This window comes from Vicia villosa, unplaced genomic scaffold (assembly GCF_029867415.1).
Source record: "Vicia villosa cultivar HV-30 ecotype Madison, WI unplaced genomic scaffold, Vvil1.0 ctg.001217F_1_1, whole genome shotgun sequence".
Lineage (NCBI taxonomy): Eukaryota > Viridiplantae > Streptophyta > Magnoliopsida > Fabales > Fabaceae > Vicia > Vicia villosa.
In genome coordinates, this window is record NW_026705539.1 from 516,477 (window position 1) to 542,500 (window position 26,024).

Consider the following 26,024-nt stretch of genomic DNA (forward strand, 5'->3'; position numbering starts at 1 on the left):
TTCTTCTCACTTGTCACTGACTGACTGAACTAATAGGGTACCAGTTTCCTTCATATTCTTTGCACAACCGTAACTAGCTTCCAGGTAGCTCTTTCGCCCCGCCATTCCTTCTTCAGGAACGGAGTCAGGCCTTGACCTTCTTCTCTTACTTGCTTGTACCTGACTGCCGGAGACTGTTCCTGTCCTGATTTACTTATTTATCTTATATGAATGCACGAGCATTCAAAGGTGGTTTACTTACTTGTTAGAGTCAGGACCAACTGTCACTCCGCATTCATTAGCTCTTAAGCCAGTGAATGTGAATTACAGTGAGTAGCAAGCAAGCGAACGGAGCGTAGCATAGTTCGCGAGAAGGAGAAGCTAGTCAGCAGGAATAGCGGCCTTTCCGCTGCTAGGTCTTTCACCCCACGCCAACCAAAAAGGCAGGTTCATCAACCCTGCGAGGGTAATTATTTCGCTTCTAGAGCGCTCAGCCCTGTGTCAGAAAGAGATTGAGGGCACATTCCGGCTAAGAAAATGATTGAAATCCGTTTTTGCATAGCTTGCATTCTCTTTATTCGCCAATGAACATCTACCTTTCGTCTGTAACGTGCATTTTTTGCTTTATTTAATGGATCCTCGAACTTGATTGAAAGCCAATGCGTTTTCCGAAAGGGGGTCTTGAAAAAAAAGGCCTACCCCTTGGCAGGAGATGTTGAAGTAGCGCATGAAGTAGTCTCTATCTCCCGGTCGGAGACAAGGGATGGATGTCGCTAGGCTAGGTAAACTCTATCATTGGTTTCATTATCCCTATAACGATCACTAGAAAAAGATATGTGCTACTACTATCCCGATGCAGCGAAGCTAGGTGGTGCTATTATGGCGGGGGAAGGGTCTACTTCTGCTCCATCGGAATGCTTTTGGTGGCAGGTCTTTCTATTACCGATATGGACCTAAGGGTCTCATTCTGTACCTAGGTAAACGATCTATATAACTAAGGTCAGTATATGAATCTGCTGCGTCTTTTATCTCTGGTGTTGGATCACCTACTCACTACTGCGCTGCGACAAGGACTGGAACTGCCTCCGCGTTTGGACCTTTGATTAATTAACATCTCTTTTGTTTATTGACCTCCTATTTCTTTGTTTTTAATCCTAATCCACAGGAGGTTAAATTCATACTTTAGACTGCTGTTCAATTATTTCAGTGTCATTCTCGATCTAACAAGAATGGAATCACGCTCTGTAGGATTTGAACCTACGACATCGGGTTTTGGAGACCCGCGTTCTACCGAACTGAACTAAGAGCGCTTTATTTTCATAAAGAATTTTTTGTGACCCCAATACATCTTGCATGCATAATATCATTTTTATTTTATTAATAATAAATAAGCCCTTGGCATAGAAGCTGTGAAAGAATAGGCTGCTGGAGGAAGAACCGCCCCAAAGCGGGAGAGAAGCGGAACGGGCAAGTCAGCCAGAGCAGCTTTGAGGGAAGCCAGCTCCTCATCTGACTTTGTTTGAAGGTCGGTGTCGAGGAATGGCATGGTCTCCGGGAGAAAGAAAGCCAAAGGAGCGAAAAGCACACCATCCTAGGTAAGCAGCATCTTTGAAGCGGCATCTCACTCAATATACGCAATTCTCAGATCTGTCTTTTCCGGCCGATTCCGTGCCACTCTACCTTGGACCCTCTTGCAGGAGCTCGGACTGAGTCTAGTTTAGGTCCATCCGAGGGTTTGCCTTTTCCTTCTGCACTTCTTCACTTTTCTGCTTTTTGGATGGGTGCTCTCCCCCGAGTGAAGGCATAAGCCGTAGCCGTAGACAGTCACTAGCACTAGTTTGATCGCTATGCCATTCTCGGCAACGATGTGGTGATAGCTGATCGACGAGTTGCTTCGGTCTACCTTGTTGAATCATCTACATTGATTGAGGACTCGATGTCAGAATGCATTCTTCGATACCCTGTTGTAGAAGTTTTCATCTAGTTCCTGTAGCTAGTCGTAGATGCATATTATAGCTGCTATCGGATCAGAGGTTCGGGGGATTTTGAACTATATTATTTAAAAATATATATAAATTTAATTCCTGTTGGATCTCTTGCTTTCAAGTTATCTTAGTTTCTATGTAACTCAATCAGGACGTAGATGTAGATACGGATAGGGGTAAACCGGGTAACCAATCCCGGTGGCTGGATGACTCCTTCACCCTTAGATCGCAAGACTAAGGCCAACGAGGCGGAACCTCGCGTGATAGGCTGGTTCTCACCAGGGTCAGTCCTATCACAAAATTAGAGTTTATAACCTCACTCTGCTTGGTAAGGCAGAGCCCTATGTTAGTCAAATAGGCACCCCCGGTTTCTTAGTGAAACTCATCAAGGTGAGGTTTGGTGGGCTAGCTTATAGCTATTCTATCACTCAGGGATCCAGAATGGAGCAACTGGGGGTGACGCGGAAGCCACCCGGGTGGGGTAAGATATGATATCAAGCGGCCTCATGCAGGTAACCAAACCAGCGTAGGAAGCTTATCTATTTAGATAATAGGCTTCCATCTGGAAAACTTTTTTTATAGGATATCTATAGTTAGACTCATCCAATGGTGGAAGATCTTCGGCTACTAAAGTAAATGTGTAATAAGTTTATTTTAGTAGTCACTGATGGTCTAACCTAACCAAGGAGCTCTGTATCGGAGCATACCTCTTTGCCAAGCAGGTAGTTTGAATCGCCGGTCAGGCGCTCTGTTTACTGCTTTATATCTGAAGCAGTGCGCAGTAACACTTCAACAGGCGTACGGTGGGATTACCCCGTATGATATTCATACTAAACTATCTGTACCCGTATCACTCACTAGATCAGGTTACCCTAGGATCATACCATCCTTTCATAGACAACAAATCTATATATAAAAGGGATGAGAAAGCTGATATGCTAGTTAAACTCTACTTATCGTTCTTTAGTTTATCTAGAGCGATTAAGTTAGCAAAACGGATTTCTCCGTCTTTGTTTGCTAGCATAACTGATCCTATGTCTGACGTTCACAAATTTTAAGAAGTCAGAGATTGGCTACGAGGGTTAATACGTAAACTAGCCAATCGGTACCTATATAAAGCCCTCTCACGCCCGCCCCCTTTACCAGGGAATCTCGTGGGAACCGACTTGGAAGGCTCTGCCAACGGATCGTAAGCGACCTGGTCAGTCTCGCCGTGAAAGAGGCATATTTGCCAATTTTACATCACAGTGACTCTGGTTCGCTATGCTCCGTTTATCGATGTCTGTTAACCCTGCATTAGCATTAGGAATGACGCAGAAGCTTACATCGAAAGGATCAGCAGCCTTTTTTATGGTCATCCATTACCACCTCGTGATGAATGGGATGATTGGCTATCCAATATATCAGCCAATAGTTCTGTTACAATTCAAAAATGTATTCTGATGGAGTTTGACAGTACTGGTGACTTATTTTGCTATCCTGGCGGGTTCTCGCATTCAGTTGAGTCTGGTGCGGGCAAGAGGAGGGTGTTTGCCATAGGAAACTATGTCAATCAGAGGCTTCTCCGACCTCTCCAGCCCCGAAATGAGGCTATTTTCCTTCTCTACGACCACAGACTTAAGTTAGAAGATCCACCGGAGATAGTCCTTTCTTTGACCTACCTTGACTTTAGTGGGTCTACGAATCCGCGGAGGGACAAGTCTGCTAGTGACCAAGCATCGAGTCAAGATAGGAGCAACCCCCCATTCAAACCAACCTATAAAACAAGTTTTCACTAGGTTTTATCTGGAAGGCGGGAAGAGCTCTATTGGAGCATTTGGGCGGGAAGCCCTACAGTAATGGGATCCGTTACTTGACTTGTGAAGCCCTGTGCTCGAAGCAAAATAAGATTACTTGCACAAAGAAAGTGACCAAAGATATATTAAAAACTTAGAAAGAAAAAGGCGCAGAACGTTGCAGGAGTTCCTGGAAGTCAGTCAACTCTTGCCGATAGTCGGGCAATCAATCCATCCTTCGTCTCGGGCACAAAATAGGAACTCTTGTACTGGAAAAGATAAGGACGCAATGCCTTTCTTTTACTTACCCTTTTTCTTCTCTTATGTATGATATTTATAGTGACCCAGTAATGCCCCATCAAAGAGCCTATTCGTCGTAAGCCCTTTTCACCCTCACAGCTGATTCGACGGGATGCGGATTCTCGAACAAGAACACATGTAGCTCCTTCTCAAAGACCGGATTCTCAAGCAGGGGTTTTGAAGCTTCTTCTATCATTCTCGGTATCAACAAATTACCTACTCGTATTACGTATTAGAAAAAAAGGTAACCTGATCTCCTCACTGGAGTTCTTTGCATTGGGCTCGCTCGGTTCGTCTGTTCATTGTAGGAAAGCGTTTATGGAGCAGGAACCTCTTTTTAGAGGTCAGCCCGCTTTCTTTCTCTGATCCCCAATATGAGTGAGACCAAGATGGCTGACTGGAGTGCCACAAATAAGCTGGTCATGTCATGGCTTCTAAATGAAATTTTTCCTAAAATTTCTACCAGTCTTATATTTAAGACATCGGCTAAACAGGTATGGTCTAGAGGAGCTAGAATCCTTAAAGGCTATTCCTGACCGATTCCCTTTCGTCTCTGCTAAGATGGACGAGAAGAAGGATAAGAATTGGTTTACCCGGTTGGACTCTTCCGGAATCTTCTTCTTCGAATTAGCCTCAAAGGCAGGGTCTTCTGAGCTCGTCTATTGTGTTTTTTACATGGATAAGCCTCTTCTCTTATGGGCTGGCCGTCCTTCTGTTTCGATGAATGGATTGACCATGAGCTTACAGTGCCTTGTAGAAAGCATAGCCTCATTGTTCACTCACCGAAGATTCTTCTCTTCACATAGATCTCGGGATACGAGACCTTCCTTCAACTACGAACTAAGCAGCCTTGAAAGTTGAAAGAAAGGAGTAGTTAAATGAAAGAAGAAGGGAATTCGTTATTGGATAGTCCCATCCCAATCCAATACGAAAACGAGTAATGAGCCCCTTTATGTTGTGGGCAGCAGAGATTAGATTCTTATTCTTCTCTTTGCTTTGGTACCAGCCTTTATATCTCAATCTTGCAAGGCACGACAGGCATCGGAACGAACTCCGCGGAGAGCCACTCTTTGGTCCAATAAAGAGACAGATCAGCATCCATAGAATCTATCTAGAAAGAGGCAGTCTGCCGCATCAAGAAGAAGCGCACATCTTTTTTTCGAGAATCTATCCCCTTTCTTACCGGAAGTGACATTTTAGAATATCTCCATTAAAGGAAGATTGGAGGGGATCTTTACCTAAAGGTGCGGAGCGAAGTCTGCATTTCTTGCTAGTTCTTCTCCCAGTCTCGGACTCAGCCTTTTAGCCGATTCGCACCTTTACTCTCTGTCTCAATCGAGCCGGTCAGATCAATAGAGAAGTAAGGCACTCGATAGACTTAAAGGAAGGTTCCGCCCGTAAATTGATTGATCAATGTTACCGGGAAGCAGCAACAGAGACAGATTGAGTGCTAAAGCTTCTGTCCCGTAACGGTTGATCCGTCGGATTTTCGCCTTCAATGACCTATTGTAGTGTAGGAGGTGGCCTTCCCAAGGCCAGAGGACTGGTGACAACAGTACCATAACGGTTTTTCTTTTAAAGCAACACAGGTTACCGCGCGAGGTCGTGGTAGAAAGAATCTTGGCCGTGGTCGTAGTTCATTGGTGATTGTCAACGAGGGGAGTGGAAGTTTTTCAGGTAAGCCATACTTCCAAGGTGAGCCGTAAGGCGAACTATTAGAGTGGGTAAGCGCCTCTACTTTTATTATAGTGGGTAGAGGGTTTCTGAGCTAACTGGCCATGTTGGTACCACCACAATTGTAGTAATTATTTCATTGATTGATCGACCAGTGGGATATTCTCTTACGTACAGAATTCACGGGCTTAACGAAGCTCTTCGATGCGCTTCGCGTCTCTGTTTGTTCGTCCCAGTCTCTGTTCGGGTCTCTCCTTCAGCATGGCTCTCTCTTAGAGCCTTGTACCTTTATTGAGATTTTTTTTAGGATGGGTGTAGCTTTCTTTCATGTAGGAATTTATCCCGCTGTAATGTAATATATAGGAGTTCTCCCGGCTTTATTTATGATAGTTGTGTTCTTTCTATTCCTTCCAGCCGAGGGAGAAGAAGGGTAAAAGAATGAAAGGTAAGCATGTCGTGTCGACGCACGCGAAAGGCTATCAATGTACAAGTCCACTTCGATAGCCAAGCAATGAGGGAGTCTGAAGAGACTTCCAGTTCGCTGGACTTAGTTTTAGATACTCCAAGCCTCGTTATGTTAATTCTTTTCTGTAACGGATTTCGATATTTAATGTACAGGTCGGTTGGGAACCTAATAAGACAAGCCAAGCGCTTAGCTTAGTTCGGCCGTTTACAAATTAGAATACCGAAACTGAGAATTCCAAATGCCCTCAGACAGATGCCACTAAACAAGTCAAGGACAACAGACAGTATTCGTGGATCGGGAAGACCAACTCTCATTCAAGGAAGCGGACCGTTGACGACAGCTGGCCGGGAAGGAATAGAAAGCGGGGATAAGGTCTCAGTGTAGTCGATGTCCTCTTTCAGAGTTCACCCCTTGGCGACAAGCCTGGCCTTCTATCTCTCAATCTTGCCTTTTGATTCCCTATTGGTCTTATAAATTTACACCCTACGGGCTTTAGGCTTGGCTCATTTTATTTCTCTGGGTTTCAGAGTGAGTGGGTTAAGGAGCCTTTTTCCGCCTTTCGTCTTTCCAGTCAAGCAGTGGTTCCCCTCTCATGAATCTACTCGACCATTCCGGAATGAGTGAGCTTTTGTATCCGTATTGAAGAATCCGGTTATCGACTCGGCAGCTATTGAATCTAAGCCAATTGAATCAGCAACCGCTGGTACAGTAAGCGGTGTTCAAATAGCGGATCTTCTCCGCTGCTAGCTCTTATTCTTACTAGGTTATGCTTCCTCATAGTTCTCTTTAACATGATTCTCTCATACGCACTCCTATTAAATTAAAGGAGTTAGGAAGCGATCTGAGTAGTTCTGGTAGCGCCCAGGTAGCCAATGAGCGCTTGTCTGGTATCGAATGAGCTCAAGTAGTTGAGTAGCTAAAGGCGTTGCCTTAGAGGAATGAATGTCCTATCTTCGGGTAGCTTCCTACAGACTTCTTCCCTTATTTATGGAAGTGTGAAATAAGAACAGAGGGTATTGACTTATTAGCAGCTCAAGCTCCATTTCAAAGGTGAGGAGTTCACCTTCTTTCTGGCTGATTCAATATCACCGGAGTCTGCTCTGGGTTCCAAACCAGCAGCGAAGTATCTTTTCTACGATACACTGGAATCGGGTCGCGGGAAGAAAGCCTACCGACGGGTATGAAATACAGGGATTCGGCATTCAAGAACTCCCTCCCAGCCATCCTATCTTGTGTAAAAATAGCTTTCAGGCCAGTACTCTTTCTCTCCTGGAAGCGAAGGCAGGAGCAAAGCCTATTGATTCACCTGTTTGCTAACCTACTTGTCGGCTACCCGCACTCTGTAACCAGAATAGGGCTCTGGAGTTCATACCACCCGGCGGTTCATCATAAGTCTGGAAGGCGGCGCCTAAACTAGTCGGACTTGCTTGAATCGATACGCTTACCGGACTTCTCTGTCTATTCAATTGATTTTGTTGCAGACTCTTCCCCCGGCCCAGGCATTGTCTTAGCTCTTCACCCAACACATATGATAGATACGGATGGGGGAACGTATGCCCTACTAGATGATGCCTTTATAAGGTACCTTCGAGACCTGAAATTACTGCCTGCCCTACGAGAATGATTTACCTTTCTTTCCTAACAGAATGACTCCCTCCTACTCCTACCTTGCTTAACAAAGGCTTTCTCATGCTTTGAATGCCGGCCTATTTAGGGTAGGGGTCCACGGCCGTCTAAATCGACAGAGACCTGTACCTCATTCTCAGCACCCCTTACAGTCTCGGGCTATTTCGCCCTTAGCTCGGCGTTCATCTTTCCGGTCTAGCTCAACGATGAGCTCTTTAGATGTTCAGTCTGTTCGGACGGATATGACGTTGCATGTCATCATCATGGGAACCTCATCATCGCTGGTATCCTCGGGTCCCGACAGATATCCGTCTGCAGGCTTAGAGCTTTGCCACCAATGAATTCATTATCATACTCTAATTATAATAGCTTAATTGGTTTTGCTTTGGACTCTGCTCTCACTAACGTCGTAGAAAGCCATTCTTCAAGCGACCAAGCAATCTGTTTCAATGTACTCTATCCGTACCCCGATACCTATTGAGGAGCAAATCCCTGCACTCTCGTAGTAAATTATCCTTTCCTCCTCTTCCTGCTGAACCAATGAGCTCCAATCGGGCGCCTTTACTTTCTCTCAATATAACGACCATCTCACCGGAAAGTAACTCGCTACCTTAACTAAAGGCATGCCTTTACTCCAACAGCAGGACTCTTGCTTTCTAAAGACTTGAGCAGAGATCTTATAGTTGAAGAAAAGACCACCAGTAGTTTGCCACATTTGCTGATGAAAGAACAGCAAGAACGGGTTTTTGAAAGACAAATGCAAAATGCAAAGAAAGCAGAAGATGCGGCTTAGCCAGCTTGCTCTAGTCCCGTACGATAAGGATGAGAAAAGGCCCACTACGAGAGGAGAGAGTGATTCAGCTGCTAACAAGCGCAGGTTTTTCATGAAATGAATGGTTATTCGGGAAACGTCTGTTGATGAGGAGGTGTTACATAGTATCAAAAAGGAAACCAGGGCTCCGTTCGAAGAGACGAAGTTTGGTCCTTCTCCCTCACATGCTCCTTCCCATGAGCAACTCGGTTGGCTTCGTGAACGAGAACGCTGATCACCCTCACGCGGGAAGATGAACATTTTAAGGGCTGAAAGGGTAGCGACGGGATGTAGATCTTTATTTTTGAGGTAGCGTACTGTAGTTATAATGCCTTCGACACGGTTGAGGCTTCTACTTTTCTTCGGTCCCAGCCCAACAATCAAGCCAAGCGTAACGACCGCAGAAGGTACGGCCGAAGAATTAATCTCCAAGTCAACGGCATGTCGGGCAGGTCAAAGGTGATCCTAAAATCCGGGGAGAATCGATAGGAACCTAAGCGAGGCCGAAAAATTGATATTACGCAATCCTTACTGTCCATCTTTATCCACCAACCCCCGGCCCCCAATAGAATAGAGGATATTTAATGCCTCGTGAAAGTAATTACTGGCAAAGCCATACTCCGTAATATCAGAATAAATATCATATAACGTAGATCCGCCGGATCCCCAATGAATGACCTGCTCGACTATTTTTGAATATGTCCAGTTTTCCGGCAGGGAAAATTATGTGTTACCGTCAGTTTTTTAACACTTTCGGTGACAGCATTCAAAAGTGTATAAAAAGCGTTTTGCTCCAGGGGATCGTAGTTAAAATTCGTATGGGGAGCGGGGGAGGGTTAGATTAGAGGGAGGGGGACTGCGAACGCCCGTCCCATGAAGCGCCAGGGAACCGTGCATTCCTCCCGGGCTGGGCTCAGGGACTGCAATCAGCCGCTTCCCCAGTAGTCGTCAGCTCGTTCTTGACAGATCCGATCGGGTGTTCATAATCTGGAGTAAAAGGATTCGAACCTTTGCATGCCGGTACCAAAAACCGATGCCTTACCACTTGGCTATACTCCATACGGCTTTTGGACGGTAGAACGAACGGGGAGAGGGGGAAGGGAGAAGCAGGGCTCGAAGAACGAGCCGTGCAAGAACGCGGGGATATAGCAAGTAAGCAGCAAGTTATCCCTTCACGGACCGACTACAACAAGCTCGCGACTCTAATAGAAACAGACGGTAAGCTCTCTGCTCTATTTGCTTGCAAAGCGTTTACCTATCAAAGTTGGCGAACGCTTCTGTAACCTTAGACTCGTTACGCTTAACGCCCACTTACTTAAAGACTCGTTGGCTCCGCGTCCACCGAAAGTCGGTAACCTTCGTCAGCATTTGGTACTCTCTCGATAGCTTCAATAGTTCACTGAAAGCCTTTGGTGTAATGAACCGCAAGCCCTTCAGAAAGAAAGACATAATCAAAAGGCTTGGTTGCGGGAACCGACGGTAACGAAGGTTACCGGGCCGATGCGGCCGGTTACCGGGAACCGCAAGGTTGCAAGGTTCCCGGGAAACGACCTTCCCTTTGTTTGTAAAGTAGGCCTTTTGATAACTAATTAGAGTTGACATGAAATGGATCACGGAAGAAGACGTATCTGATGAATGAATGATTCAATCCCCTCTCACCCACACGGGGGGGTTCTTCTATGGAAGGGGTTCCCCTTATTCTATGTGAGGTGGGGCGTACGTAAGAGCGGAACCTAGATAGAACGCGGAGCGCCGGCCGCCGATACAGTGACCATGCTTACCAGCTCTGACCATTGCCGCCTATAGATATAGATGGAAGGTAGCTTGCTTCTCTTCTCCTAGGCGGCTCCCTGCACATGTTATTCGCGAAGAAAAGGCAGCGAGCGGTTCTTCGCTTAGTAGAGCTACCGGCCGCCGGTTACTTTCTGAGGGGCTCCGCTGGAGAAAAAGAAGGTCCCCCTTACTCTTCTCTCTTAAAGCTTTATAAAGCTCGGCCGGCGAGAAAGGGTTGGTTAAGAACTATTGACTGTAAACCATAGCAGTTACAGTCACTCAATTGAAATGTTTGCCTTAGGAATGAAGATGGATGAGCAGAGGTTTGAAGCCGCTCGACCCAAACAAGCAACGGCGAGCCCCTATCAGAGAAAGCCTTGGTAAAGCGCGCTAGCGCGCTTGACTTGGAGGTTCGCGCATCCTCTTGCTGGGAGAGGAAAGCCTGGAACTGATGAAATTCGGGGGAAACATGGAATCGGTCACTATACTGGGGGGGGCGAGACATGACCGCGACTTAAGATTCAAGTACCGTTGAAAAGACTAAAGGAACGGGGGGAATTACTACCTGTAATAAAGCACAGGCTAATACGAGCCGACCAGAACTTAGATTACCAGATCCTGGACACAATCTTCCTAGAGATGGAGAGCCCCTTGCCCCGCCTTTTCTAGCCTCTCCATCTTGCTTACCTAGCTCTTGTCTTAGTTACTCTTCTTCTTTTCTATTTTCTAGGTTTTTTTCTGAGTGTTAAAACAGTAGATTTTTCATTTGCCAATGAATTGGCCCCGATTCGATCAATAATGGGATTCTTGGCTATAAGAAAGGTTCTGTGACATGGACGCCCAACAAAACTCGGTCGGTCGGTTGGCCTACCTAACAGATGATAAGATTCTCGATCGATTTGATCGAATTTTGAAAAGTCTTTCTCATTATTCAGAACAGTGGAGCTTTCGATCAAGACGTTCTCGCCTCCCCCGTTTGGGCTCTCGCTCGAATCGGAACCTTTATGCGTTGGTAGGCTTTCGACTCAATCGAATAGCCGGGCGCCAATAAAAGAAAAAGTTTTCGCACCGCACGGGCTCATCATCTGATGCAGAACTTATTTCATAACCACCATCCATCACCAGCGCACATTCCACATCCCACTTAAAACTTATCGATTCCTCGGGTAGCCTCCTCTAGAAAGGCATTCCAGCTTCAGAGGCAGGTGAGCCGGGTCAGGAAGGACTTTGACTGCTGGGATGGGGTCGGATCCTACTCGAAGCACTCCACCACGAATAAGAATATTCGGGTTGGATAGGCAGTAGAGATAGGAACTCCTATCTGTAGGGCGGCTTTCAAGACAGAGATGCACTACTCCATCTGGCTTTAAGACCTCGTGGGGAAAGATAAGAATCCCTTTTTTAAAGGTAAGGACTGAAGGGAATAAAAAAAAATATAAAAAATCCCTTACCGGCCGACGGGACTCTACGTCTGGGTCTTATTCCATCTTAAACTCGGATTAGGAAGAGTGCCCTTGAACTACAGATCAATCATAATATAATAAACAATAAAAAAAAGAAATGGATTCTCCTGACTCTAACAAGTAAGCAAGTAAACTACCTTTAGGCGAGAAAAAGAAAAAAAGGCAAGGGGGAGATAGGGAAGAGGAGATTAAGGATAGTCACTCCGCTCCATAGATAGTGAACACAGATTCTTGTTTCATTTTCCATTCCTTTCGGGTCGAAAACGCGGGCTGCTGGTGGGGCTGTGCCCATTCTTTCTCCCTCTTCTTCCGCTTGACAACCGGAATAAGGAACCTTATAATTAACCCTACCTGTCGATGAAAAAATAGGATTTGAGAGGAGTGAAGCTGCTTGACCTAATAGGGCAAGGAGTGAGAGCTAGCGGATCATAAATATTTTTTTGGAATGTCCTACTCTACTCCTGCCCGAGCTTTCCGATCAACCAATCCCCTCTTATTTTAGTTTAGGGACATCTCTTTGTTAGGTAGGGCCAGGGATCACTAATTAGTCGAATGAGCCCATCCCTCAGGCCTATCATTTATTGGTCGATCCGGCTCGGCTGGCGGCTCCTGCATCTCCATGGGGCCCCTACAAGTTGCTAGGAGTCCCTCTAGTCGAATCAATAATCAATAGAAGTTGACTGACCTGGCTCTTCAATCGACGATCTACTGTTCCCTCTTAGTTGCAGATGCCCATGCTTTGATTCGAAAGCCCTAGCCAGTGATGAATCCCCAGTAAGATCGGAGTCTTTCATTCCTCCTCCCTTCAGTCCAGTTTTAACCCGTCCCAGCAACGAAGACCTTCCTACTTACTGCAAGGTTAGGCTCTGCCCTTCCCCTAGAATCCACTCCGGGTCGGAGGAGCAGCTAGTCCAACTTCTTGAGCAGCCGAGATATTGAACAACGAACGAGCAAGCTACCTTGCCTCACCCTGAGATGAGAGGGAAGGTCGATTTGACTCGAATCCTGGACCTGATCTTTAATCCTACACCGGTTAATGATGCGATGGGATAAGTTTTTTTTTCATCAATGCTGGCCTGGCCCAGTCGAGGCTCGTCCATGCCCAATCCCAATGGACAAACCTCTGATCTGCCCCTAGCTCTAGAATCCACCCGTCTTCCCCAGTCCCTGAAAGCCCTCCTATCCTTGGCCTAGCCCTCTTTATCAACTCGAGTCTGAAGTTCAGCGGCTTTCATCATTGACGAAGACCTGCGCTAATAAGACAAAGAAGTGGGGAGTCTATGCCTTTTCATAAAACGAAAAGCTTTCAGTCCTTGAATGAATCAGTAACAACGAATTCGTGGAATGAGGGATCAATAAACGGATAGGGAGGGGAATGGCCTTTCCATTATTGGTGGACCATCCCTTGAATTGAACCGGTCACGGAGCTCTCCATTGAGTTGTTTAGGTTCTGGAATTCCATATCTAGTTGGGGGTTTCAGTTCGAAGGTTATCAAATGTGGTGCGGGTTCATCTCTCTCGACCAGTTCAGGTTCAAGGGAAGGGTTATCGAGGGGACCCAGACTTTAGATCTCTTTCTTCTCTATTCTATGGCGGGAGGTTTATTTCGTATCAAGAGTGTGTTGGGGAGGCCAGGTAAAGACGGATTGGATCGAGAGGCGATGCCTACTCTACTCGTTACCACTAAACGACGAAGCCAAGAGCGGAAGGAGGGACTTGAACCCTCAACCTCAGCCTTGGCAAGGCTATGCTCTACCATTAAGCTATTTCCGCCAGCTACGGTAGTGGCGAAGCACTACTGAGCAATTAACGTATCACTTGATACGGACGACTTCTGTTTTTCCGCCGGACCACACTCTTAACCTCCGATCGAGATACGAGCACGAGTAGGTAGGCGGCTAGGGGGGGAGGGGCGGCTGCCTTTTCAATCAATCTCCGGCCGCTCAGTGCCGCTATTGGTGCGAGTTGTAAGGAAGGAGTCTTGGTCTCGAGTCGAGCTGGGGCGTCATTTCATTCTCGTAACGGGAGTGAGTGCACCGCAAGATCAGACAAGTGACTCCCTCGCAGCGGTGGCATCTGTCTTTTAAGTTCAGTCATTTCCTAAGACGGCTCCTCTTATTATACGATAATCCAAGCAGATCCGGGAGCTGAAACATGAGTGTTTGTCTCTTTTTCAACTTCAACAGGAATGCATCAACAAAACAGCCCTTCCATATAGATCGTCGTGGCATGAACTTTGTCAAAAAAATTAATTTATAGCTAACTCCTCTTCCTATTGATCTTGATTAGTTCCAGCTTGTTGAGAGTTATCTTTTCTTTCTAGACCGGACCCTTAGACCGTCTCCTGAAAGACCTGCTTATCCCGCATGTGCTTTCGGAGCCCCCCACTCATTCAATCACTTGCTTGTGATTGCTTGCAGCCATTCCCCGAAAAAGGGAGAGACGAGGGAATCGTCCGCTCCCGTTCATGTGACGAATCGAACATCGTTAGGTCCCGAATTCTGCGAACCACCGGACCTAGACCAAGATCTCCATTACGTCGTACGATATATCGATCCGAAGAACTTACTTTCAGTTGTAAGTCATCCATTCTGCTCCTATCTAAAGTGATGCTAGGCTGCTTCACGCAGGTGCGCTTCGCTCGGCCACATGATGAACATGTTTTAAGCTAACTGCATGTCGAGCGCTTAAGCGGAGCTTGTGGTCACTCGTTCCTCGCTTGTTCCAATCCTAGTAAAGAGCTTCAGATCCGATTCTACACTACATACGATATTCCATTCCGGCCCTCACTAGCTCTTCGCTTGGTTGTACAAAGAGCATGCCCGAGGGGGTTACTACGCTCACCGCGCACTTGCATCACCACCTGAGCTTCGCTACCGCTTCGCCCAGCTCCTACGCCTACCACGAATCTTGAATCATCACGTGGCTGCTAAAGCAAGCTAAGCTTCACACGGCCCTGAGGAAGCCAAAAGACCCTCTCACGGCCGAAGGCTCCGCAACACGTTGGAGAACTTTTAGATCCCGCCCTAAAACGCCCGCCCATTTTCCTAGAGTTCCGAAGTGATCCTCATTCTCACCGCAGCCTTCTTACTTAAGCCGAAAGAAAGCCGGGCAAGAATCGGGTAGTACGAAGGGGAAGCAGAATCGTATCTGGCAGTGGTTCTTCGGATCGATCACAGATTCTCGGCCCCGTCGTTTGGCTTCCACTCCAGTTGACCTCTATTGTTCTCCCCCCCCCTTACACAACCGGGTGGAGGACTCATGTAAACTTTTTCCTGTAGGTCCCCGTTCAGGAAGGCATTTTTAACATATAATTGGAACAGAGGCCAATCTCGATTCGCAGCAATAGAGAGCAGGAGACGAACAGACTTCATCTTGGCTACCGGGGCAAAGGCTTCCTCGTAATCTATCCCATATGTTTGAGTAAAGCCTTGACTAGCCTGACCTTTTCCTCCTTTCTCCCACAAAGCTTCCCTTCACAACCAGTCCCATATAAAATTAGTAGAATTCGAGATGGGGAGAGTCAAAATGATACAAATGCGCATTTCCTCTCTGAATCGAGAGGTATCAGATCGAAGTCACATAAGTAATGTTTTATAAAAAAAGTTATTTCCGGGAGAACAAAGTGGATTTATGAGCAAATTATGGCATGAGAGGACCAATTAGACAGAACACTGTTGGATGCATTCCTTCGCTAGCAGGGCTTCGACCTCATCATGAAAGAGCATACGGTTGGTTGAAGCGCAAGATTGGCAGTATCCTCGAATTCCCGGAAACAAAGCTATCCATTTCGAGCAACTATTAGTGCAAACCACTTGAATACGAATGAGATCCATAATTACACCATTTCATATATAATAGTTTAATGAGAAAAGAAAGAAGAGAAATTTACTCCTCGCCCTGCTCAATTACTACTGGGATAACAGGAATAAGACGCCGGGGGGAATTAGTCACTAGTAGGTTGTACGTATTGCACTTAGTTCTCTCTTGTTACCATCTTAGACTCCGAGTTCTTCTAACTGATTACAAGTATATCTAACCCTAAAAGACCTCGCAACTTGAAGGCTTAGGCACCTTGCTTCAGCTGCTTTCCTTATTTCCTTACTTAACTTGCCTCACTGGCTAGATACCTTCCCAATACTTTACTTGAATGTGAAGGGATAAAAAGTACTTGCTGCTTGAGAGCTTTCCCACTTTCAACTGACGCGTAAACTATCTCCCTCCCCTATAGCGAGCTAAACCATTCCTACTCTACTATAGTCTTTGTTTGTTTGCTGGCACAGGTAGTAGAGGCATTCTCCACTCCATATGTAGAATCTGAAAGTTAAAGGCATCATTGGTAGGCGGACAAGCGAGCATTCCTGTGTGATTGGGGAGAGAATAAGGTGGGCACTGTGAATCGGGCAATTCGAAAAAGGATATCTGTATAATGAGTACCTCTTATGAAACCATACCGCTCCTCTGTTTTCTTCTGGTAAAGGGTCGGAATAAGTCCACGAATGAGTTCCTTCTTAACTAAAAAATATCTCCTAAACCAAGGCATAGTAGCTTGTTTATGTCTGATTAACCTCCTGGCGCTTTTTATGGAAAACTGAGTGATCAGGCATTCATATAACTGTGTCTTATCGCTCACTGTTCAAGGGCCTTATGGCTCTGATACACTCCCCAATTTATTGCTGGTGTTTATTTGCACCTGCAGGGAGGGACCATCTGGAATTAGAAAGTATGTCTGCAACTTTTACATTTTTTTTTGAACACCAGACTCCCCTATGATCTGCTCACCATACATACCTTTAAACTAGAGAACCTATAGGCAGCAAAGAGTCATACCATACCAGAGAGATGTATTGGTTCCATTGCCAACATCATGTATAATATATCTTATAGCCAACTCTCTCACCTGTAAAAGTTTCCTAAAAATCCAGCTACCATTATTTGGTTTGTGGTTAAATACACCAACAAAATGCTTATAAAAAAAAGAAGCATTGTATGTAAAATACATACCTATAATCTATATAAGGACTTTTTGCAGCCAGAACCCAGATATGCTTCAACATAGCAGCTTTATTCCACTCCACCAATGAAGCCCGAAACCACCTTATTTTTTTTAATTTTAAGGGCAGCAAATTTCCAAGCAACATTCCCTTTGTTCTTAACCATATCAGGACCAGACCATAAGAACCCTCTGCAGATCTTCTTGTCTTCAAATCAAAACCTGCACAGGCAGTATGAACACAGTACTCCAGTAAACTTGCATGCTAAAGAGGGCACTCTGAACCAGTTGCCCAGCATATAATAGGTATTTTCCAGTCCATCTCTGTACTCTAGCTTTGATTCTCTCAATTAGAGGCAAACAATCACTAACTGAGAGCTTTGAAGGACTGGCCCAGGTACTTTATTGGCATTTTACCTTCATTGAATTGAAGCCAATTAGATTTTAAATATTTCACTTTGCAGCATCAGAAAGATCTCCATAGTCGATTTTACTCTTGGATATGCAGTAAGACCAGAAAGATTTGCAAATTCTTTTAAGCATTGATTGACCACAGCAATGGAATCTTCAGCGCCTGAGCAGAAAATTAGTAAATCATCCGCAAAACAAAGATTATTAATCTCATTCTTTCTGCAATTTTTATGATAACTGAAGTTTGGATTAGTTCTGGCTTCCTGCTTGAGTTTCCTTGAAAGATACTCCATTCCTATTACAAAAAAAAGAGAAGGCGCTATAAGCCCTTGTCTTATTCCTCTATCAATTCAAGCAGCAAATCCTTCTCACGAACTAGAGATTTAGCAATCAACTGAGTGGCTTTCGCTCCTTGGTCTATTGTCTATCGACGCCCTTTTTTATTTATTTTTTGTTCATCCTTTGACTCAGCAAGGGAACGGAAAGCAATTCAATGGCAACTTGAAGCAGAATGTCCGTCTTTCTTTATGCTATGTAAATTCAATAATCTCTGGCCTCCTGGCAAAGACCCTTCCTCGAAAAATCTTTTATCTATTCTCTTCGACCCCCACTTTTTAGTTAGGGATCGGGTAACCTATTAAGTAAGTTAAGGAAATTCCTCATCTTTCCACATTTTTATAGAAAACTCTCCTCTAGACTGGGATTTTCCCCTGGCTAAGAGAAAGGGCTTAGAAAGCTATAGAAAAGCCTCTAAAACCCTTTTTCTTATTAGATAAAGGAAAAAGAGAAGACGAAGAAGTCATAGTAGGCTCTAAGAGTACAGCTACTCTTCTTATCTTATTCTCTTAAATGAAAGGGTACTGTATTTAAAAGCAGAGAAAGAGGAGCCTTGTCCTTAGCTCTTAAGGTTGTTATGCAACTGCATCGTCACCCAAAACCTAACTCCAACAGTAAAAAGCAAAAGTTTCACCCGCGACTAAACTAAGAGTAAGAGAATACTTCTCTTCTAACCAACAATACCTAAAGGAAATGAAGGCCTGTTCATCATTAACTTCTAGTTTAAGCCGCAGCATACACGATCACTTTACTTAAATAATCTACCCGGACGAAAGCCACCTGTGTTATGGGAAGATTACCAGGTCAGGCAAGTCCTCAATCAATGAAAGACGAGCGATTATGGATATTGATTGCGCCAAACATTGCTGTAGAGGCTCTTACTAGATAGGGTGGCAGAATAGGAGTCTCACTAGTAGTAGTATTAAGCGGGCAGCGGTAGGGCAAGTTAAACATTCTATCTTTGTCAGGCTTAAGCTAAAGGGCATTAGAGAAAGAAAGTTCTTGTTTCCGGGCATATCGATGGGAATAAGAGCAGGCGGTAAGTTAGGTAATTCCTTCCGGTAGTGGATGCTGGTGGATCAGAGTCAAATCGCTCATCATAATAATCCGATTCTCCGACACACGATATGAAATGGAAGTCCTACCAAATATAAAAAGAGCCTTTCATACAACAAAGAAGATTCAAACTCGTCTTCCTGACGGACACTGAAATGCTAACCGGACTGGTTACTACATAGCCCTTTCACCAATAAGCGATTGGCGGATGGTGCTAGACCCGTCAGACTCGCTATCGACTACTCAGAAAGAAAGACTAAAGCAAAAGAATGGATTAAGGTGATACTAAACACTTAGCCGATTCGAAGGCTTCAACCGCTGTTAGGACCGACTACCGGACTGATAGAATGGAATGATAGAGCGAGAAAGGTAGGTGGAAATTAGGACTATGATCTGAAAGCTGCTGCTTTGGCTATGGCTTGCTTGTCAAAGCCGGGCTTCCTCTTTTTTATTTGAGACTATACCTTTAAATTAAGAAGCTAGATCTTTATATTATATAAGGGAAGAAGCTCAGATCAAGATGCCCACTTCTCCTTATAGACTCTTCACAGTCACAAGTAAGTATGAGGGATCCGAGATCTTTTCAAACAACAAGAACGGAACATCAGGACTTTTTCTAGTTATACTTCTCTAGACAAGCTAGGCTCGCCCACCGGTAGGCTAAGATACTTTCAGAGCTGAATTTAAGATGTTTATTGCTTTCAGCATGCTTTGCTTCAAAACAGAGAAGAGCGGAAACGACTACGAGAGCAGTTACTCTTCTAACTTTAACACCGGAAACGCATTCAGTTACCTTTCTAAGAGCTACTTTAATTTCTCTTCTTTGCTTCACTGGTAAGGCTCATCGGTCTTCTGGCCAGGCATATAATCGATTCTTTGACCGGCTTTCGAAAAAGCACCTTCGGGCGCTGGCTTTTCACGCTTAATGATAGAGACTAGTCTGATAGAATTATTCTTCTTGCTATACGCAATTTATTTTTTAGTAAGACAGTAGGAATTAATTCACTCAATTAGAAGCCGCCTCTAAGGATAAAGTCTTTCATCTGCAGGGTAGGCGCTGTGATATCAGGCCTGGGACTACTAAAGTACTTTATTACTTTGTTCTACGTTGAAGATTGGTAGTAATAGTAGTACTGTAAAAGTTATTTCTCACATAAAAGCTAAATTTTATCGTGTAAGCGAAGACTCTTTCCGCGCCGGAATAGGCCCCCCTACAGAGGCCAGTGACCCTCTTTCTTCTCTAAAGGAGTAGTAGGTCATGGAGGCTCAGGGCTACTTTTCCCGAAGGAGCTTGTAGCGACATTTGAGAGACGTTCAGAGCTCCCTCTTCTCTTGAACTTCCATAGGAGTCCGCTCGTCGTCATACCGGGCTTAGGAGAGGATGTTAACAGTGACGAGTCTCTCCCGCGTCTGCTCCGGTAGGCGCTGTGATAGCAGGCCTTGAATTTAGGTACGGGAAAAAGTCATGCCTTACTTTCTTCCGGAGGATATAATGTGAAAGGCTTCACATATGATAGAACTCTTAAAGGGAGAGCGTCATTACTTTTCGGATAAGATATCTTTCTAGAGGTCAAGTCTCTTGGAGAGATAAAATTTAATTTCTTGACTCTTGTGAGTAAGGGCATTGAGCTTCTTACTCTCATTTTTGCAGAGTTATGAGACTGTCTCCTACCGAATTCTGTCGATGGAAAATCCTCTAGCGTCTAACTCTTCCTCAAGAGTCCTTCAGACTCAGGCAAACTCAAGCCGGAAGAGCCTCTTATATTATAGGCCCTGCAAGACCGCGTCTACCTCCTTCTTAGATAAAGGCATAGAGTAATGGCAAGATCAGCCTAAGGAACTATCCATTGCTCGGCTACAATTGCTCGCGCGGGTCTAGGTCTATTTGCCAGAAAGAGTTCTCAAACATCACAGCACTTCTTCCCCGACGGCTAAAAGTAAGCCGCTAGTTAAACTTAACGCGGGAAGCGCAACTTGGCTTTAGGGAAGCCGGTAGGCTATTCTTTATTCTGGGAGAGACTTTCGATTCCTTCCGCCTCAAGTACGTTCCAGTTTCTGCCCGCAAAGGTCTTTTGTCTGCTAGGACCATCTCAATCTCATTCCAAAAGACTAAGAATGAAGCGAGGCAACTAGCCTGTCTCTACCTAGTAAGGCATTGTACGCCACCAAAAAGCACTAACCTTGCAGATAAGAATATCAAACTCGAAAATAAAGTCCTGCTTGCACCGGTCGACTACAAGGCATGGGCCTTGCTGCAGGCGTGGTAATCTTAGCAAGAGGGCTGAACGTCTCCTCATAATCCTGTCCATATTTCATAGTGAACCTCTTTGCCACTAAGCGAGCACCGGGCCTACCTTTGTGGGTCTCTCAACTGTCTGTGGGTATCGCGAGAATACGAATACTTTGTAACCTTGTCTTGGATTTACGCCTACAACCAGATGCCTTTTTTGTGTAATGGAGTAATCATTCTCTTTGAGAAGTTAGTCTATGGCCTTGTAAGGATTAGAGCGTCTTCGGGGATTAGAAGAGCTCAAGGATTAGGCCTCTGTCGCGCAGCTTGTCCACAGAAGTCTCAGTTCAACATCTTAATGAACCAGGCCGTTAAGGATGTTGAGGGGACCCGTGAAGGTTATATTTGAAATGACGACAAATGTGAATTATTTTTGTGTGCGTGGTAACCCGATGGAATGGCATTTTCTAGGAGTTCGAGAATGGGGGCTCTGACAGTTATCTCGAAGTAATACGAATCTGTCAACTTGAAAGGTGGGGCACTAGCCGCCAGAAAGGGGAAGTAAACGCATTTCGAAATCGGCTTATAGAAGGTAAGGGAAGCCCTTCTATATTCAATTCAACCGTAAGGTATAGTATGATGGCACGACTTGTTGCTTATTTCCGTCCGTCTAATCGGCTTGGCCTATCGGCCCTAAAAATCTCATCAAGCTCTCACTCTTTCAGGCTCAACGGTTCAATGTTCGCTAATGTCCGAAAGAATTAGAATACCCCTGTAATTAAAAAGCAGCGTAAAGAGCTGAACTTTCTTAAGTCTCTTCCCCGGCGGGTCCGAGACTTCTATATGAAAACTCTCTTAAAGCTATTGAAATGTACGATCGGGCAGTCAAATAGGCATGTAGTCTTGACTCTGGCTTTACTATATGATATATAGCCCCACTTTCCCGCTTTTCTTTGGCGTTTTTATTCTGGCATTAATGATTTTCGATCCGCCTTGCCAAGATCCATTCAAGTAGATTTAAGGGTCTTCCCTTTTTTATTATAGCACGCACAGGCCCTACCTAATGGTTTTTGAACTGACCGAAAGTCCTGCTTAAGGAGTGGCCTTAACGGATCTATACCTCTGGCCTTCTCCCTTTGTTAGAGATGCCTCTTCAGTCTATTGCTCAACGGCCTATGGCTTCTAGAGTAGAGAGAATTCCTAGAGCCTTTCCAGACCAGATAAAGTCCTTCTATCCAGGTTTAAGCTATGGCTTCGATTAATAAATTATCTTCCCGGCTATAAAGAAAGTCTTAGGCCCTCCCCTTACTCTAAGGTCAAAGTCTTTACCGGTACAGAGAAGAGATAAGAACTATTGTTCGCTCGTACGTATCAGTCTATTAGATATTATTTTTTTCCCTAATCATGTTCCAAAAGGTCCCAGTACCTACTTTAGTCATCTATCATTCTTCTTCCTTTCTTGCTATACGCAATTTATTTTTTATCCCTGGTACAAAGAATGGAAGCAGTAAAGCTCGTGAAAGAAAGTTAATTTTCTGCGCTGATAAAAGGGCATTTTTTTTCAGTAGTTGTATTACCTGAGTTATTTTTTCAGTACTTTACCAATGTGATCTAGGGAAGACAAGTCTTTGATATCAATTGGATCAGTATCCACCCATACATCTCCGTGATATACTGGTATCCTCTTGGTCCCCTGCTTAATCCCAAGCCTGACATCTCTTTCTTGATGATGTTAAGAGTGTGCCAATCAATCCGGAAGTTGGCTTCCACCGCTACCTGTTCTGTACGAGATGGATCTGCGTACTGTGACTCAAACCATTCTGGACTGACCAGGTTTTTCGCCGGTCCCTTGTACTTTAGTACATTGGTGCTATCTTTTGCGATGTAGAAATAGTGCTAAAAAGTCTCCTTTCATGACTCTGTCCTCTAGCTTAAACTTACCTAAGACAGAAGAAGAAATAACTTCTTTAGGCCAAGCACAACTGAGTCTGTGTCCGTGTAGTAGCAGTCCTCTCTTGAGATATAAGGTTACATATATATCCTAGCTGAGGCTGTGATCGCAGCAGCTAGTTGTACAGCAGAGTTCTGGTTCAAAAAATCTGAGCCCATCTTGGTATTGCGGCTGCGAAGTCTTCTCGCTAAGCATATCAGCGAATATAAACTCACTATTCCTGGGCCCAACCTCGAAATGGCCAAGGCTTTATAATCGGGTATAACTCGGAAGCCGGCTTGCGCTGAGTCTATACCTCTGGCAGGCATCGCAGCTCTTAGCATGTGCTATGCAATCTGACAGGACCGTAGGCCAGTAGTGGCCATGTCTCCGGATCAACCAACGCATCTTCACAAACCCATGTGCCCCACTTAGGGGAGTCCGTTTTTTTGAGCTAACTAGAAGCTTAGAGTAGAGCGCTAGCGTGCACACTTCCGTTAATGTGCTTCACCGATCGATGGAATCTTTTTTACATTGATTAGTCGGACCAAACGGAGAGATCAATGCTACTCATTCTGATCTCAGCTGCTTTGTATCTTTATCGGGTACACCCCATACATACAAAGACTGGAGGAAGCTACTTCGCCAATGGTACTTCTTCCTTCTTCAAGCTCTTCCTCGCCGTAAAACTACTTATATCTTTCAGGTGTAGAGAGTCTTAAGCAGCAAGCATGAGTGAACAGAGACTGCTATAACCATGTCCCTAGTTTTTAGTAGGCGTGGGAAGATAATTTCTTGATTGTTTAGTTTAAAGTCAAGCAATAAATTTCCGAGAATAGTTTTGCAGGGAAAGCAAAAGAAGAAATAAAAAGGATCGAGACAGGAACCTTACTCTCTTAGCATAGGCTTTAAGCCCTCATGTCCTATAGGAAGTGGAAGTCATAAATCCTATCCATCTTTTTCTCTAAAAATATATAAATATATAATGAAGAAATCATATCGTGCTTATATTTTAGGATCCTCTAAATCCTCAGACACCGAGACTATGGGGAATCCATATTTGTTAACGAAAAGATTCCCAAAATTACAAGAAACCACCTGACCATCTCCGGGCTTCTGAATTAAAAATGGAACTCCTTCATCCATAATGGAATTCTCTATAAATAAGAGAACCCTATTTTTTTACTTTGCATGCAGTTCCGATTGGAACGAGCATTTTATGATAGAATCGTGCGAAGGGCAAGTCCGGAAACTTAGAAACGAAATATCTTATCTGTAAAAAAAAAAGTTAAAAAAAACCGGACGAAGAAATCGGACGGGCGGTATTCTTTCGTCGGCCCCCTTTCTTGTCTAGTGTATTAGAATCCATTATAGGTCATTCGGAAGGGCTCCGTTTCTATTTTAGGGCATAACGTTGTGGTTGTTCCCTCTCCTCTCCTTTAAGTCGAGTGACTTCGTACCTCTCCTGACCGATAAAAATAAGTTCCAGAGGCATCCTCCATTCATATCGATTTGGGTTTTTCTGCACCATATTTTGATCTGCCTCTTCTTCGATCCGGAATTCCCAACAAATCCTTGACTCCTCGAATACAATGGGATTTAACACCTGGCAAATCTTTAACTCTACCTCCTCTTATTAAGACCATAGAATGTTCCTGCGAATTATGACCTTCGCCCGGAATGTGAGCAAATATATCATGTCGATTGCTCAATCGTACTTTGGCTATCTTACGTGGAGCTGAATTTGGTTTTTTCGGTGTTCTCGTTGAAACACGCGGGCGTACTCCTTGCTTCTGGGGACATTGATCCGAAGCTCGAGTACGGTCCGTGCGCCGTTTTTCTTCTCTACCATGACGAATCAATTGATTTAATGTAGGCATCGCTCTTTCCTTTGTCCTTCCTCCCTATTTTTGCATACTAATACACATAGTTTATCATATCTAGCAAATTCAGCAGCTCCTCGCACCCCCAACTATGAGTGCCACATAACAGCACATCATAGTAGGCATCCGTCAGAAAGCCGTGCTGAATAGCTTCATCACCAAACATTGTCCGAACAAGGTCAGGCATGGTCCATTCGGGGGGTAAGACCTTCCCGGCTTCATGCACACACCTGTTGTATTCATTACATATTTGATTAAATAATAGGTCCAAGTCAGGTGCAGCACTTTGCGCGTCCGAAAAAGTCGAAGAACTAGTGGAATAAGCTGAAGAAGGGAAGGAATGATTAGGAGTCTCCTGGATAAAATCAATATCGCTAAGCGTCGGATTACCAAAAAGTACGAGTGCATTATTATTCACGCTACTTGGTTCATTTTTTAACTGCTCCCCCCAACAAGAGGAAAGACTTGTTTGTTGTAAATCGCTGGTTGGGTTTACCAATCAAGAAAGACATGGGAAAAAGAAAGATTCACAAACGAAAGAAATAGGAAACAGCATTTCATTTAAGACGCAATTCCTCGATCCAATCTCGCACTTGACACGCAATAAAGACCTGGCTTTCTTCAAAGGACGGATAGGATCTTAGCCTACCTGGGACCGGCTCTATGAGCACGGGCGGTGGTTTCTCGATAAACTTTCTTAGTCTGAATCAGAAAGACAGTGAAGAGCAGGGATTTTTCACGTCTTTTTTGATATTTCATTCATAGCAAGGTTCTTTTTGTTTTCAATAAATAAGACACTGACAATTGCAGGAATAGGTGATCAAGCGGTTGCGACCATCACCTACGAGAAATCCCACTTAAAGGATCGAAAGGAAGAAAAGCTTCTTATTTAGTGATTGCACAGGATTAATTGTTAATTATCGAAATTAGTTAAACTTACAAGATCTCCGTTGCCGCCCAGCTCTTCCTTGAATAAAGCAATTGCCCATGTTCAAGCGCCTAGAGAGGAAGAAGCAAAGCTAGTCTTCTTACCACCTACCGCTACCACAGAGAGAAATCCCATTTGTATTCGCAGCTAACCACGAAGAGAGTTAACCGTCGACTTGAGCACCAACAGCTACCACTCCGACATTTGCTACAGCTACCGGGGTTGAACTTGAACGAGGAAAGTAGGGATTTTAGGCATAACTTTTTTTCCTTCCTATAGGGAGTTGAGAAAAGACCATGCTACCATAGTCACAAGGTACGAAGCGGGGAAAGCATTTTCACAAGACCAAAGAAAGGTATTTGAAGCTTCAAGCATTCGTTCCGAGTCGACAAAAGCAGAGAAGAT

General features: G+C 44.6%; 2 protein-coding genes and 2 non-coding genes across 4 annotated transcripts in view; all 4 read right to left on the reverse strand.

The window, feature by feature from the left end:
- Positions 1 to 1,215: 1,215 nt before the first annotated feature.
- On the reverse strand, positions 1,216 to 1,289 carry TRNAW-CCA (transfer RNA tryptophan (anticodon CCA)). Its single transcript has one exon. It is a non-coding gene; the product is annotated as a tRNA-Trp (tRNA).
- Positions 1,290 to 13,553: 12,264 nt separating this feature from the next.
- On the reverse strand, positions 13,554 to 13,625 carry TRNAG-GCC (transfer RNA glycine (anticodon GCC)). Its single transcript has one exon. It is a non-coding gene; the product is annotated as a tRNA-Gly (tRNA).
- LOC131634069 (small ribosomal subunit protein uS12m) lies at positions 13,626 to 25,643 on the reverse strand. The gene has a single exon (XM_058904749.1). It carries the CDS (start codon positions 24,686 to 24,688, stop codon positions 24,311 to 24,313), a length of 378 nt encoding a protein of 125 aa, XP_058760732.1. The 5' UTR covers positions 24,689 to 25,643; the 3' UTR covers positions 13,626 to 24,310.
- Positions 25,644 to 25,782: 139 nt separating this feature from the next.
- The window catches only part of LOC131634066 (ATP synthase subunit alpha, mitochondrial-like), a 2,714-nt gene continuing 2,472 nt past the window's right edge, over positions 25,783 to 26,024 (reverse strand). The window contains exon 1 of the mRNA XM_058904747.1: positions 25,783 to 26,024. This exon is cut by the window's right edge and continues 2,472 nt beyond it. The gene's annotated coding sequence lies outside the window, so the exon portion shown is untranslated.

Coding starts and splice junctions, on each gene's coding strand:
- LOC131634069 (XM_058904749.1), bottom strand. CDS start 24,688: ATGCCTACATTAAATCAATTGATTCGTCATGGTAGAGAAGAAAAACGG.